At 43.3% G+C, this 15,438-nt stretch overlaps 1 protein-coding gene across 1 annotated transcript in view; it reads right to left on the reverse strand.

Annotated features, from left to right (window-relative positions):
- The window catches only part of ERBB2 (erb-b2 receptor tyrosine kinase 2), a 190,393-nt gene that overhangs the window by 26,799 nt on the left and 148,156 nt on the right, over positions 1-15,438 (reverse strand). Inside the window, exons 16-20 of the mRNA XM_077459716.1 lie at positions 9,140-9,187; positions 8,916-9,051; positions 5,683-5,805; positions 3,574-3,672; positions 1,758-1,943 (exon numbers count right to left, since the gene is read on the reverse strand). Coding sequence (XP_077315842.1) covers positions 1,758-1,943; positions 3,574-3,672; positions 5,683-5,805; positions 8,916-9,051; positions 9,140-9,187 — 592 coding nt within the window. The remainder of the gene's footprint in view (positions 1-1,757; positions 1,944-3,573; positions 3,673-5,682; positions 5,806-8,915; positions 9,052-9,139; positions 9,188-15,438) is intronic.

Consider the following 15,438-nt stretch of genomic DNA (forward strand, 5'->3'; position numbering starts at 1 on the left):
GTTACTTTCCTGTCTTTTCACTGGATGGTAGTGATCATAGCAGAAGTTCAGTGTAAGAAATACACAGGAGAAAATGCATATTGACAAGGGGATTGTAGAGTTGGGTGGGGAGTCTACTGACATCACGACTCCGCCCACCGAGCTCCAGACAACAGACCCCACCCACAGAATCTTCAGTTTTTCGGGTCTCATAACAGACAGAGAGACATTTGACAGGTAAAGATACATGCAGAAGGCATATATATCCTTATAGATAACCCCTATGGCAGTCGTTTAGAAAGGATGACATTGGGTTTACATCCACTTTAATGCTCATATTAGATTATAGAAACCCAAAGACCCTAAAACTGAACTTTGGGTTACTGATCACTTTCCACTCCTAGCTCCTCTTCCCCATGCACAGAAAAAAATGCTGAAACATTTAAATTATTGCCTTTTTAAATAAATGATTTCCTCATTGTGATGTCATCACTCATCACTTTCTGTAACTTGCACTGTGACAGGTCACGGACCTCTGTAGGCACCACACATCAATCCCACCTGCTTACAGGGACTACATTTCCCAATATTCAATAGGAATACACTGATGTTCAGCTAATGAACGACTGTGGGCATTTTTTTTGATTGAGTGTTGCAGAGATCGTACCCAGTCACAGAAGGGACCAGTGATCTCAGCACATTACTGCTCTCTTCAGCAAGCTACATAGAGTAGATCGAAGGCCATTTCACCACAGGGAAAAAAAACAGTGGCTCCCGGCCATATAAGCTGGAACAATGGAACATGTTGAATAATAGGGGGCATGTTGGAGGGGAGAAACCAAAAATGAAATAAAAAAAACGGCATTTTTGCATTAGATAAGGAAGCACCTCTATAAACCTAATCTTTTGCTCCTGGCATGACTGCAGCCTTACCTACTGTGCCAATGTGTTACCCAGCTGTCCTTAGGAAACATGGAATTACATGCAATATAAAATTTGGTTGCCTTCCCACACACAACCTCTATATTCACATTGCCCAGCACAATTCCCCGTTTTCTACAAAACCCAGCTGTCACTGCCAGCTCAGGTACCCACTAAGGACTGAGAATCAATCAAAGTGGTTTACAGTCATGTAATCACTAGGTCAGTTATGACCTAGTGATCAGGTGCCAAATAGAGGATTTATTGAAAAATAAAGCTGTAGATGGCACTGCAGTCTGAAGGTAGCAGTGTGCATCTGTTTAATACTGTAACTGTTAAATACAATTACAGTAATGATTTTACATGCTTGCACATATAAAATACATACAATAAAAAATGAGCAGGGTTTTTCTAAAACACTGGGAAACTTGGCTAAGGCCACATTTTAAAAGCTTAACAGTTTTAGGTCAGATTTATTTTTTATATGTATGTTTTTATGTGTGTTTTATAGGGTTTTAAAATCCATGTTTGTGATATTTATCTAAAATATTTGTTTTACAAAAACAGTTAAGGCAAGGTCACCCATTACATTGGTTTCACAGCCCTGTAGATTTTCTAAATAAGTCTCCGGTTTTTCACCTGCACTAGAATTAAGCAGTGTTCAGGAGTATGCGACAACAGGACTGGGTCCCAGGATTAGCTCAAACCATATCTAGTAGAAATAAACAACCAAGCCCCAGAATGCCCTTCTGTATCTCCACAAATGGTAGGTCTGCCCCTGGCTCTAGTGTTTAGACAATATTACAGCATGATTGAGGTGAACATACATCAATATCAATGTTTCCTTTGCACCATACCTTTGCTATCTGCACACACCAGTTTAGTAGATCTTTGGAAGCAATGCGATCTTTATTCTCTCGTACATATTCCAGTAAGCAACCATATGGCATGAGCTGGGTAACCAGCTGCACTGTGGATGTTAGACAGATGCCCAGCAGACGACACACATAAGGACTTGCTACCCCCGCCATGACATAAGCTTCCTGTAACAAGAATCAAAGGAACAATGTCCAAATCACTGTTAGTGAAGCCACCAAGAACTGGAGCCTATCAAAAAAAGTAATTTGGGAGATCCTAGAGCTGCACGATTCTGGCTAAAATGAGAATCCCGATTTTTTTGCTTAGAAGATAGATCACGATTCTCTCACGGTTCTCGCGGCGTATCATCATCTTTCACATTAAACCAAAAAATAAAAATAAAAAATTGGGCTAATCTTAGGCCCCTTTCACACTGGGGTGGTGCGGCCGTCGCCGTCTGCGGGCGCTACCGGGGTGGTTTTAACCCCTGCCGAAAAAGGGTTAAAACCGCCCGCAAAGCGCCTGCACCGCCTGCAGCGGCGCTTTGCCGGCGGTATTGCTGCTGATTTCAATGGGTAGGAGTGGCGAATACACCGCTCCAAAGATGCGGCTAGTAGGACTTTTTTCACCGTCCTGCCAGCGCACCGCTTCAGTGTGAAAGCCCCCCGGGGCTTTGAAAGGGGCCTTACTGTTTTTTTTTTTAAATTAATTGAAGTGTATTTTTCCCCCAAAAAACTGTGTTTGAAATACCGCTGAGCAAATACAGTGTGACATAAAATATTGCAGAAATTTACATTTTATTCCCTAGGGTCTCTGCTAAAATCAATATAATCTTTGGGGGTTCCAAGTAATTTTCTAGCAAAAATGATTGATTTTATCTTAAGAAACAAGTGTGAGAAGAAGATTTAGCAGATAAGTCTGTCCACTTGTTATATGAAAAAAATCAGCAAACTCTGCAATATAGATAGTCAGGGGGGTTGAATCGAGATCACAATTCTTTAATGATTAATTGTGCTGCTCTAGGAGATGCCATTGCTAACCTACTTTTGAAGGTGCAAGCTTTGGTGCTGGCAACCTCTGTCCTTGCTCACTACCTACTAGGTCACTGACCCAAAACCGGAACACACCCAGTGGTGGAAAAAAACTCGATCTGCATATTTTTCCAGGTTAATAATGCAAAGATGAGGATGACAGCCTCTTTGTTTACACCTTTAAAGACCTTTTTTTCTGACCTGTAAAGTAAAGCCATAATGTGCTAGTATGCCTCACTTACTAGCACATAATGTGAAACTTACCTGAAAATTAAGCAACGCATTGTCACCGCTGGAGGCCGCATCCATCTTTACCTGTCTTCCTTCCAGGTCTGCGGACTCTAGCTGTGACTGGCTGAAGCCGTACGCCATCACTCCCATGCATGCACACGGAAGCCGCCAGTTACGCCAGAGGGCTCTGAAGGAACGACACGGGTGGCCGTTGCTTCAGAGTGCATGACATATTCGGCTGCATATACAGTAAATATCTCCTAACCGCTGCACGTTTAGGAGATATTTACAGTATCTATAGATAAGCTTCATTATAGGCTTACCTATAGGTACAGTTCATTTATGGGAATTTAAAACCACTTTAAAGTCAAGCCGGCAGTGGTAGATAGAAATATGCAATCTCAACAGATTCCACACTAGTAGGTAGAAAGATACAAGTGTACTTGTGAAAATTAAATAATATTTGATAGAGTGATTTATTGCATTTGTTTTTCTTAATGCAATATATAATCACAATCTTATAGACATACTGTGCATCTCACAGTCTACTTACATCCAGGATTTCTTTATTGGCTTTAGGAGAAGTGTTTTCACGCAACACTTTGATAGCAACCTGAATTTTTATGTCCTCTCCATCAGGGATCCAGATACCCTAAAATAAAAGGAAACGCCATGAAAAAGTTATCAACCTTGACTTGCATTTATTTATCCTATAATCTTTGTCTAAACCTAGACCTTTTGTCTCAAACGTTATACAGATTCCAGAATCCTTAGTAACTGCATTCAATGGACTGTACGCCATCCTAAACATAACGTAAAGATGAGCCACTTGCAAGGGATCATTTCATAGAAGCCATCATTGTTTATTCAGTGGTAAACAGAATAAGCTTCTCACAGATGATGTGTCACAATGTACATATATTCATTCTTTTGCACGTCACCCGTTAAAAAGGGGGATTAACTCCTGAAACATATTGGCTTTTAAATGATAGCAAAACATTAATCTGCACCTAACCCTTAATTTTTTTTAGCACTTAAAGTGGAGTTCCACCTCAAAAAAAAAAAAATGTAAAAATGTAATTTGTGTGCATAAAAAAATAAAAACATTTGGAGAAAATAAATTTTTACTCACCTCTAAATGCCTGTTGCTAGGGTGTCCCTCGTAGTTTGGGCTTTTGATGTCACTTCCCTCAGCGCAGGAAGGAAGATCAGCTCTGCCCCCTCCCTCTTATCAATAATCTGGGACACGTCATAGGTCCCAGATGAGTGCGCTGCGCGTGCGCAGTGGGTGCCTGGCTGTGAAGCCACAGCTGGGTGCCCACAGTAACAATGCCGGCGTCACCGAGCGGAGGGGGGGGGCGAGCGGGACTGGACCCTGGGACAGGTAAGTGTCCGATTATTAAAAGTCAGCAGCTGCAGTATTTGTAGCGGCTGAATTTCATTTTTTTTTTTTTTTTTTGCGTAACTCTGCTTTAAGTCATTACCCACAGTCCTCCAGTGGGAAAACTGAAGCCCTGGTTTGGGAGCAGCTTGACTAATATATCAACACTGCTAAACCTACAGTTCTCTGCATCACCAGGAGAATGATACTTAGCGATCAAGGAGATCCTTGCACTGCAGGTCCCAAAGTATGTCTTCCTCTCCAGGAAAGAGAACAGTGAGCAGAGCAGTAGTACCATCACCAAATGTCACTCCAAATGTCACCAGATGCTTAGTAAGGGAGAGCAGTACATTTCACACTTTTGATATACGGCTATGAGGCACAGGTTAGAAAACACACTGTTAGTTTTCAGGAGGGATTGAAGGCAAACGGTAGCGTTTTCAGGGTACAGCAGAGGTACAATTCAAATTTCTAGATGTTCTCTAGAAGTTAGCAAATCCTTCTGAATGTAGGTCAATCATGCCTCCCCTTCTAAACCAGGAGGGCTGCTAAATGCAGTCACTCATATTTTGTCGCCTACCACTGACAGCAGACATGTAATTCATAGAAAATAAAAAAGGAGAGCAACCAAAAAAAGCTCCAGTATGTTCATTCTTGAGCCTGAAGCTCGATTCACAAACTTTTAAACAGAAGGATAAGGACCTTCATTTTGGACATTTGACTAATGCTGCTTTGATGCCGTTTAAAATAACTGCAGTTTTTTTTTTTTTAAATAGGATCCTTATCCTGCCGTTTAAGCTTTGTGAATTCAGCCACCAGTTTGGCTTCAAATTCGGGCTATTTCATCTCGTAACAGAAGTCAATGCAAGTCATGTAGAAGTCACCCCAAAGTAGTGCAGAAACCTTTTTCTAAGTCGCAGTGACTTGATTCACAGCGATTAGAATGGTTCCATTGCTGTTAATTGGGCGCATAAATCGCGGCAGTGTGAACCAGGGCTTAGCCTTTTTTTTTCTTTTTTTTTTTTTTAAAGATATTTTTATTGCGTTTTTTAACCAGGGCTTAGCCTAATGGTGGTTCTTCCCAGCAAGAGTTAGTGTTACAGGAATATACAGGGGTCATGGTTCAATAAACCAATTTAGTGATAGTTTCCTTCTGAACTCCTCTTTACAAAACTGGAGGATTGTATATCGTTGATCTACCCCCAACTGCCCTAACCACTCTGTAAAGTGGAATGGTGTTATCAATATACTAGAAAACCCTGTTGCATGAATAATTCTCACCTTATACACAGTGCCAAAAGCACCAGACCCCAGGATTTTCATCTTCTTCAACTCCGTCTCCTTCAAAATCCTCATCTGTGCTTGGTTAGGCAAGGCTCCACTTGGGGTTAGCGGTTCCACCAACTGTATACAATTAAGTGTTAATGCTTATAAATCCCAATGCTCTCACGTATACAAGAAGCATAACTTTGTTAATTTGCATTATTTTGTGGAAAAATGGGTATGTGCACCTTTTTTGCAAAGGAAAGCAAAGAATTAAAACCTTTGTTATAAAAATCTGGTGAATCATCATTGCAATGTAAAATAAGCATGCATGAGTATCAAAAGTCCTCAATGCCCCAGATATTTCCCACCAAGAACTCTATAAAAAGAGAGAGGAAATCTTTACACTACTATTTATCATCATGAGAAATGTATTTTACTGTCACTATTCACGGGGGGGGGGGTCCATCCATGCATGGACAGTCTTCACTTTTGCTTCTATTTGTGAACGCACTCAACAAATATAATTTTTTTCCCTCAAAGCTTCTTTTTCTTGTGGTTTCAGTAAGTAAAGTTACAAAACAGTGTGTTCTGGGCATACCCTGGTTCCAGGCACTTACAATGCACATTGAAGAGAAAAAGGGTAACAATCTATTTACCGCCCGTAGAGTGCTAAAAAAAACATTCATCAAGGTGTATCTAAGAAGAGTCTAAATAATAGTTGCGTCCCTCCCCGCTAATTGTAAGAGATACAGCAAGCATTATTGATGGTGGTGGTGCACCATATGAGACACAGCACATAACAGAACCAAAGTCCCCATTGTAAAGAGTTATCACATCAAGAATCAAAGCAAAAATGGGGGGGGGGGGGGGGGGAATACACCCCAGAGTGACCTGTCAGGTGCCAGCAGCCTTAGGATAGCCTACAATTGTAGATCAGAATCAATCCATACATCCCAAATCATGTGGAATTTCTTAAGTCACCCTCAAGATTTGTACTTTTCTTTGTATAAGGCAATTACTGAGTTAATAAGAGGAGATTTGCAATAGTCTAACTATTTGTGGCTGACTTCCACCATAATACAGATCACCTTCCTAGCGTAGAATAACAGCAGGGTCCTAATTGCCCTGGTTGGGGCTAGTGCCTCCACCAGGCTGAATATGCATCAGCCTGAGATGGAACCACAAAACCTCCATATTTAAGAAAAATATGAGCACAACCCTGTAAAAAATGTGAAAGTCATTGAAATTTACACTACAATGGTTACAAAAAATACAAAAAACATTTTCTCTTTAAAGTGGAAGTTCAGCCAAAACGTAACTTTAAATCTACCGGCGGCCACATTCTAAGACTAATCTAACCCTGGGAACCAAAAAAAAAAAAATGCTATACAGCTGGTCTTTAGCGGTGGATGCTGTAAAGAAGAGACAGCTAACAGCTGGGAAATGTCTGGGAAGTGACATCATCCACAGACTTCCTTCCATTGTCGGCTGCCTCTCATACACACTCCCACACAGAGAAGCCACCACTGACAGCTCAGCGTGGGATAGGCTGCAGAAAAGGTAAGTATAGCAATTTTTGATTTGCAGGGTTAGCTAGAGTCTAGTGCTAGTCTTAGCATAGGCGGAGAAGGTGGGCTGTAAGCTCAGAGCGCCACTCTGCATTCCTTCCTACTTCCTGTCACATGGGAGACATGCAGAGCGGTGCGGTCCGTTTTTCTTGCGAACCAGTGCGGAGCTATGAGGGAAACTGCAGACATGCTGCATAATCCCACAGCTCCGCAACAGATATCACACCTCTGTTTTGGTGTGAACAAGACACAGGAAACCATTGTTTCTTGTGGGTCATGCAGAGACCTGCAATTTTCTGCTGTAGAAAACTGCAGGTCTCTGCAGATGGTGTGAATAAGCCCTTAGAGTTAGTTAGAAGTTCAGTCAAAAACTACTTTAATTATAGGGTGATGGGGTAAGCAGATCAGTCCTGGATTTCCTTTTATCCAGGTATAGTTTCTTGCATTTCCTAAGGTATTTCAGTTAAGATCAGAGAAAAAAAAAAAATCTGTATAAGATGTCTAAACCACATTAACTGGCATCACTTGCATTGATCAATCAGCACCACTAGTCCAAGATGTTCCCAGAAAGCCAAACATAGTAGAAGATTGGATAAGAGAAGTTCAGTGATCCTCTGAAGAAAGCATATATAGCGCTAATAGCTCAAACTCATGTGTTAGGATGGAGATGTGGTCTGACCAGTAAACTCTAATGCCCCATACACACCATCACATTTTCTGCTGATTTTTTTCCTTCAGATTTACCAAAACCATATATGAGGTCAAACCTTAGGAGTTTTAATGTGTATGCAATAAGGCAGGCCCTTCCACTACATGATTTTGGTAAATCTGAAGAAAAAAAAAAAAAAAAAAAATCAGCAGAAAATCTGATAGTGTGTATGGGGCTTAAGGGCTCATTCACACCATCTGCAGAGACCTTCGGTTTTCCAAGGTTTCCTATGCGTCTCGTTTACACCAAAACAGGGGTGTGATTTTCATTGCAGAGCTGTGCAGGATAATGCAGCATGTCTGCAGTTTCCCTCACAGCTTCAAGGTGGATCACAGGCAAAACGGCCAGCACCACTCTGCATGCCTATCATGGAAGTGGGAAAGAATGCAGAGCGGCGCTCTGTGAGCTTACAGCCCGCCTTCTCCCCCTGTGGATTCTGGCAGGGATGCAGCCGCTCAAGTATGTTTCTGGAAGGGCTCTAGCAGGGAACAGAGCGTAGATATGCTGTGAGGGGGACACAGATGCTAAGCACAGATGCAGCTAACCCACTGACGGTATGTGAAGGGCAGAACAGAATGGTTGACAGCAATGGCGGGGACAGAAATGGCGGCAATGCCAGCATGGCAGACAGTGATGGTGGGGACAGAATGGCAGACAGCAATGATGACACGGGATGTGATTTCAGTCTGTGTATTACAGACACCCATGAAAAAAGTGATGTTCACATGCATGAAAAATGAGGTACACTGATGTGAAACTGTGGTAAACTGGTGTCTCTGCAAGTGAAACCTGTGCAATTTTCCCTTCAGTTTTCATGCACATATAGTGTGAACGAGCCCTAAGCCTTGTGTAAAAGCCCAGCTCAGGCCTTCCTTGTATGGAGATGATCATATAGGGCCAAAAGGGATAAGAAAAGGATATACAAAAAAAAAAAGAAGAAAAACATTGTTGATCCCCATAACGCCCTTTACCTCGTTATCCACAAAGCGTCGCATGGTGTGCTTCTTTTTCAGATGCTTCCTGCGTTTGACAAACAGTACAAGGCCAACTGCAACAGTCACAACGAGGAATATGCTGCCCACCACCGCCACGATCATGTAAATATGACTGAGGAGGGAAGAAAAATGGGTAAGTGACAAAACAGCAGACCTCTGTAACCTACCACATATTTAAACACCACAATCACACCACTCACCTGTTGTTCACAATGATAGGGCATCCCTTCTCATCTAGTTTATCACACCTGTATCACAAATGGAAGAAAAGTGAGTTTATAAGAATCTTTCAAAAAGAAAAAAAAGAAAGTGCAATGTCTCCAACGCGGCATAGAAAGCAACAAACACCTGGCAGTGGCCGGGGGCCCCCCCCCAAGATGGCCATCTGAGTGGATGTCTGTGCTGGAGTTCCGCTGACTTCACCCAGCACATCTCCTCCATCCTCACTCAATCCTTCCTGCATGGCGGCTGCTGGTACACTCATGTGACGCCAATCGTCTGGGGCAGCAACTGGTCGGGGTAAGAAGCTTTGTTTCCCTCCCTTGATGGAGGAAGCTGTTCCAGCCTCTTGCGCCCACGTGAAGACCAGAGCTCACTCATTTACCCACATAGCGTCCCAGACAGAGCTGGGAGAGCAAACCTCCTCAAATCAGCCAGGCTTAACTGAAGTGATGGCAGCCTGTCAGGCCGCCCTGACTTCAAAGATAGAAGCTGTGAGATTAGATGTGGGACTCCTCCGCTAGGACATGGACAAGATGAGGTCCCGGCTCTCTTCAGTGGAACAGCGCCTAGGCCATGGTGAAGACACTGGAACATGCTACTAATCTTCGCTCTTTACAAAACGGAGATTTGTGCCGTACAGCATCAGGCTGGGGATGCTGAAAACTGCAACCAGAGGAATAACCTAGGGGCCTCACAGAAGGTGTTGAAGGCCCTTATCCAACGGTATTTGTGAAGAATCTGCTGCACACCTTACTACCGGTGGCCCAGTTCTCCTTTCTATGCAGTGGAGAGGGCCCACTGTATTCCACCCAAGCCTGGACCCCCTGGGTCACCACCACGTACTTTCATCCTAAAATTTCTCAACTTTAGGGATAGAGATGAAGTTTTTTGGGCAGCCAGAGTGCAAGGGGACCTAACACATCAGAACACCAAACTTCTCATCTTCCCTGAATATTCCATGGAGACAAAGAAATTGAGAAGATTGTTTGATCAAGTCAAGGCAGCCTTGGGCACCTGTGGCATTCACTACAGTATTCTCTTGCCTGATCGCCTGCAGGTTCACCTCTCCCTGTGAACCGCCAACTGGCTGGAGTCATTACCTCCAAACCGCTGAGCGCAGGGTTAGTGCCTTGGCTAACAAATCTAACCCTGAGCTGTTATTAGATGCAGCTCTTTTGTTTTCAGATGCTTTCCCTGTTGTGGTGAGCTCAAATCAAGTACAGAACCTGAGCATCACTGTAAGTTTACAACTTTATGCACCTGTTGTGCCCGTTTAATACCTGTAACATATCCAAGTGACTACACCCACCAGTCCACACCTCCCTCCACTTAATGTTTTATTATGTTTGGGGACTGCATTCCTCTGTTGGGGTTGGAGATGCAGGGTAGGTCATTCTACTGCTAGTTTTTTTTTGCTTATTTGGTTTTTAATTTTTAGTTTTGAAGGTGTTCTATTCTGGTTTTCTATTCATGCCATGGGAAAAGAAGGGTATCAATGCTTGATATAGTCAAACAAGGTATATCTTGGTTCTATCTCTCTGATCTTACCATTATGGTTGCTGGGCAGCTGCACAATGAGCCTATTCATGGAGTCAATTTATTTTTCTAGCTTCCTTATGTCTCAATTCACAGTGATCTCCTGGAATGTCAGCGGCCTAAATTCGGCTGTTAAGCGTTCCTTAGTGTTTTGCTTCCTTCAGAAACATAATCCACATAATTGCATCATGCACGAGACACATCTCCAGGGATCCAAAACGATCAGTTTAAAAAAAATCATGGGTGGGCCTGCATGATCACATACATACTCAACATATGATCGTGGGGTCCGTATTCCAGTTAGGAAAGCTCTGCAGTTTCAGGCTCCTGAGGTCAAAATGGACCCGGAAGGCAGATATGTATTCTTACATGCTTGTATATATGATAAAAAATATGGCAATATACATCCCACCCCCAGCCTCTACTCAGATCCTTCACACCATCATGAAGGTTGTGGTTGCTGGGCGACTTTAATATGTTTCCTTGCCCAACCCTGGACAGGTTACATACTTCAGCTTGTGCTTTTCCTGATCTCTGGCAATGGGATAATTGCCCTAAGTGATGTCTGGAGACACATGCTTCCGTCTCAAAAAGAGTTTACTTGTCATTCAGCCACATATAAGACCCTGTCACGGACTGACCTGATCTTTGCGCCAGGTCTCTGCATTGCGCCATGTCCATGTTTAAATTATGGGCCAGGGGAATAGATCTCTCATATTGCACATCTCCAGGGAGAGACATCCCTCTCACTGGATGAGCTGGAGGAAAAGGCAACTAGGTTAGAGGCAGCATATGTTTCCAACTCAGACAGAGACCATTATCAGGCATGGCAACAAACATTGCAAGATCTCTCTACCACCAGAGTAGCCCAATCACTACCGGATTTTATGAACCAAGTCATAATTGTTTTAGTTCCCAAACCCAGCAAGGATCCTCAGGACTGTGCATCATTTCGGCCTATATCCTTGCTGAATGTGGATGCGAAAATCTTTGCCAAGTTCTAGCCAGCCATCTCGCCCAGGTCATTGAGGCACTGGTTGATGTGGATTAAACTGGTTTTATGATGGGCAAGGGAACTGATATCAATACAGGATGTCTCTACATAAAACTGGTCTATCCCACATAGCAACTTGGGCACTAGAGTTATCGCCTCGCTTTACGCTGAAAAGGCGCTCAACTTAGTGGAGTGGCCTTATCTCTAGGAGGTTCTGTGCCATTTCGGGTACTGCTCTACGGGACCCCTAGGGCGCGGGTCCGTACTAATAACTAGCTCTCTGACTCTTAGTTTCTATCGGAGCATGCGTCAGTGATTACCCACTAATGGCCAGCCTGTTTGCCCTGACTCTGGAGCCTTAGGCCATTTTGATAAGGAATGCTCCGGCTTCCCTGGGCCTGCGGGTGGGGAAATTGTCCCTCTATGCGGAAGATGCATTATTAGATCTCAATGATGCTGGATGCTTTTGGCCGCCCTGTGGATCTTTGACACTTTTGGCGCATTTTCAGGGATTAGAATAAACTTGTCCAAATCAATTCTATTTCCTATAGATAGAGATGCAACTACAACGGTAAGCCCCTCTCCCCTGCGGTGGGTGGACAAGTTCTGCTCCTTTGGGGCTCAGGTAACCAAGCAGGCCTCTAGTTACTTTGAAAAAAATCATCTTCCCCCGTTATCAACTTTGAAGTCACAATGTTCCTTTTGGGACAGTCTCCCCCTGAACCTATTAGGGCATATCATTCTCATCAAAATGATTATGTTGCCCAAATTTAATTATATCTTCAGAAATTGTCCAACATGGGTCCCGAATTCCTTTTTCAAAGACATTGACAAATGTGTGGGTTCCCTTAATTTGGAATGGAGCAGTCCCTAGATTATCGAGATCCACTCTTCCATGCACTTTGGGGGACTAGCTCACCCTAACATCCAAGTTTATTTTTTGGGCAGCAATGTTGGTTTCAGTCCAGTGGTGGTTAATGGGTTCTAAACCTAATGTGGCAATGTGGCTGGAGGTGGCTTGCCTGGGCTCATGGGCTGATCTCCGCAACTTTACATATAGAGGGCCGAAGGTGTATGCAGAGGTCCCTGGGCTACACGTGCCACATGGAATGTATGGGTGGCTGCTTGGCTACGTTTCTTGCGTTCCAACCAGTGGTCACCTGTCCTTATGGGGGAATCCTAGTCTGCCACAGTTCCATACCATCCCTGGCCCACAGGTCTGGGTACAGCATGGAATGGAATTATATCCTTAGCAGATGTTATGCCTTTGGGCGTACTGCTATCATACCCCCAGTTTTCTCTCAAATGCCACTTGCTTACCTGGATGTATGTCTGGTACCTGCAACTACAATATGCCGCCAGTGCTCAGTTTCCTCCCCTCCAGGCTGATCCTTTCGAGGAATTATCCTCCCCCAGGAGATTTAGGCAAGCCCCTATTGACCCTATATGGAGCATTTCTGGGAACGCATTCACCCAAGTTGGATAGGTTATGGGAGGTGTGGCATACTGGCATCCCACACAATTTAATCCATTTTGGAATAAGGCTGTAGCATAACAAAATGTGGAAGTGAGGGGTTGTGACTAGTTTCCAGATGCACAGCATGAAGAAAAACGAGGTCTGCCATAGATGATTTGCTCTGTAAAGGATTGTCATCTTCCTACCTTGTAAACCAATCACTGGGAACAAAGATAAGCTGTGAAGTCTGAAGTGTCCTGTACACTTCTTTAAAATCAATCACTGATTAGGGAGTGAACCCAGAGTGAATAGGACAATCCATGAGCTTGCAACATTTATGGGCGAGTGAACAACAGCTACCATATTTCACTCCTTATAGGTGTGCTTTGGGCACAGACTGCTGTCTGGGGAGTCTGAAGACGGACAAGCGGCAGATGCAGAATATATACAGTAGAAGTGTGGTATGTGTACCATAGATTATGTATAATGTGTTGCACAGTGCAAAGCTTACAGTATGGAACTGTGTGGAGTATATAAAGTACAAAACAAATAAAAATGGTTCTACTGGAATTAATTCTTCTAGTCTGAATATACACTCACCAGCCACTTTATTAGGTACACCTGTTCAATTGCTTGGTAGCACAAATTGCTAATCAGCCAATCACATGGCAGCGGTTCAATGCCTTTGGGCATCTAGACGTGGTAAAGACGACTTGCTAAAGTTCTAACTGAGAATCAGAATGGGGAAGAAATGGGATTTAAGCGACTTTGAACGTGGCATGGATGTTGGCGAGACGGGCTGGTCTGAGTATTTCAAAAACTGCTGTTCTACTGGGATTTTCACGCACAGCCATTTCTAGAGTTTACAGAGAATGGTCAGTAAAAGAGAAAATATCCAGTGAGCGGCAGTTGGACGAAAACGCCTTTCTTGATGTCAGAGGAGAATGGGCAGACTGGTTCCAGATGATAGAAAGGCAATAGTGACTCAACTAACCACTCTTTACAACTAAGGTATGCAGAATACCATCTCTGAGCTTACCAGACATCGAACCTTAAAGCAGGTGGGCTACAGGAGCAGCAGACCACACCAGGTGCCACTCCAGTCAGCCAAGGACAGCAAATTGAGGCTACAATTTGCACAGGCTCACTAAAATTGGACAATAAAAGATTGGAAAAACGTAGCCTGGTCTGCGAGTCTTGATTTCAGCTGCGACATTCAGATGGTGGGCTCAGATTTTGTTGCAAACATGAAAGCATGGATCCATCCTGCCTTGCATTAACAGTTCAGGCTGGTGGTGTAATGGTGTGGGGGATATTTTCTTGGCACACTTTGGGCCCCTTTAGTACCAATTGAGCATCGTTTAAACAACACGGCCTACCTGAGTATTGTTGCTGACCACGTCCATCCCTTTATGACTACAGTGTACCCATCTTCTGATGGCTCCTTCCAGCAGGATAATGCACCATGTCACAAAGCTCCAATCATCTCACCACTGGTTTCTTGAACATCACAATGAGGTCACTGTACTCCAATGGCCTCCACACAGTCACCAGATCTCATCCAATAGAGAACGCTTGGAGATTGGCATCATGGATGTGCATGGCATCATGATGCTGTCATGTCACTATGGGCCAAAATCTCTGAGGAATGTTTCCAACACCTCGTTGAATCTATTCCACAAGCAATTAATGCAAAAGGGGGTCCTAGCAAGGTGTACCCAATAAAGTGGCCGGCGAGTGTAAAAACATAATGGAGACTACATAAAATTACCCTCTCTTACAGCTTTCTTGGACCTGAGGTAGTGAGGAGGGAATCCCTCCTTTCTTCTATTTCTTTTCACCCTTCCTCCACCTTCCCCCCCCCCCCTTTCCCTCCTCGTTTACCCTTTACACATCCGATTTTATGTGGTAGCCATCTACATATCGCCTCTGTGTACTCCGTTATTCCAATTTTACTATGTACACACGTTCCTATCAGAAAAAATGGTGCCACAATACTTTTACTGCAAATATACAATGCTTAGTTTTCTGTCCAGCCCCGTACACACGATCCGAAAATCAGACAACAGATCATACGTTTTTCTTTGCATGCTAGTTACATATCGAAAATTAAGAGTTTCTGTAAATTCTCGTATGACAAGAGTAAACAAGTGGAAGTGATGTAGTGTCTTTGTATTGTACTTTCAAACAACTGTACTGATTAAAGGATAATCATATAATCTGGTATTGTATGAGAAAATTTTCATGCTTGTCCGTTCATAATAGATCGTATAAACTGTAGCGATTGGCTC

This window comes from Lithobates pipiens, unplaced genomic scaffold (assembly GCF_037356315.1).
Source record: "Lithobates pipiens isolate NorthernLeopardFrog02 unplaced genomic scaffold, aLitPip1_a1.2 Scaffold_28, whole genome shotgun sequence".
Lineage (NCBI taxonomy): Eukaryota > Metazoa > Chordata > Amphibia > Anura > Ranidae > Lithobates > Lithobates pipiens.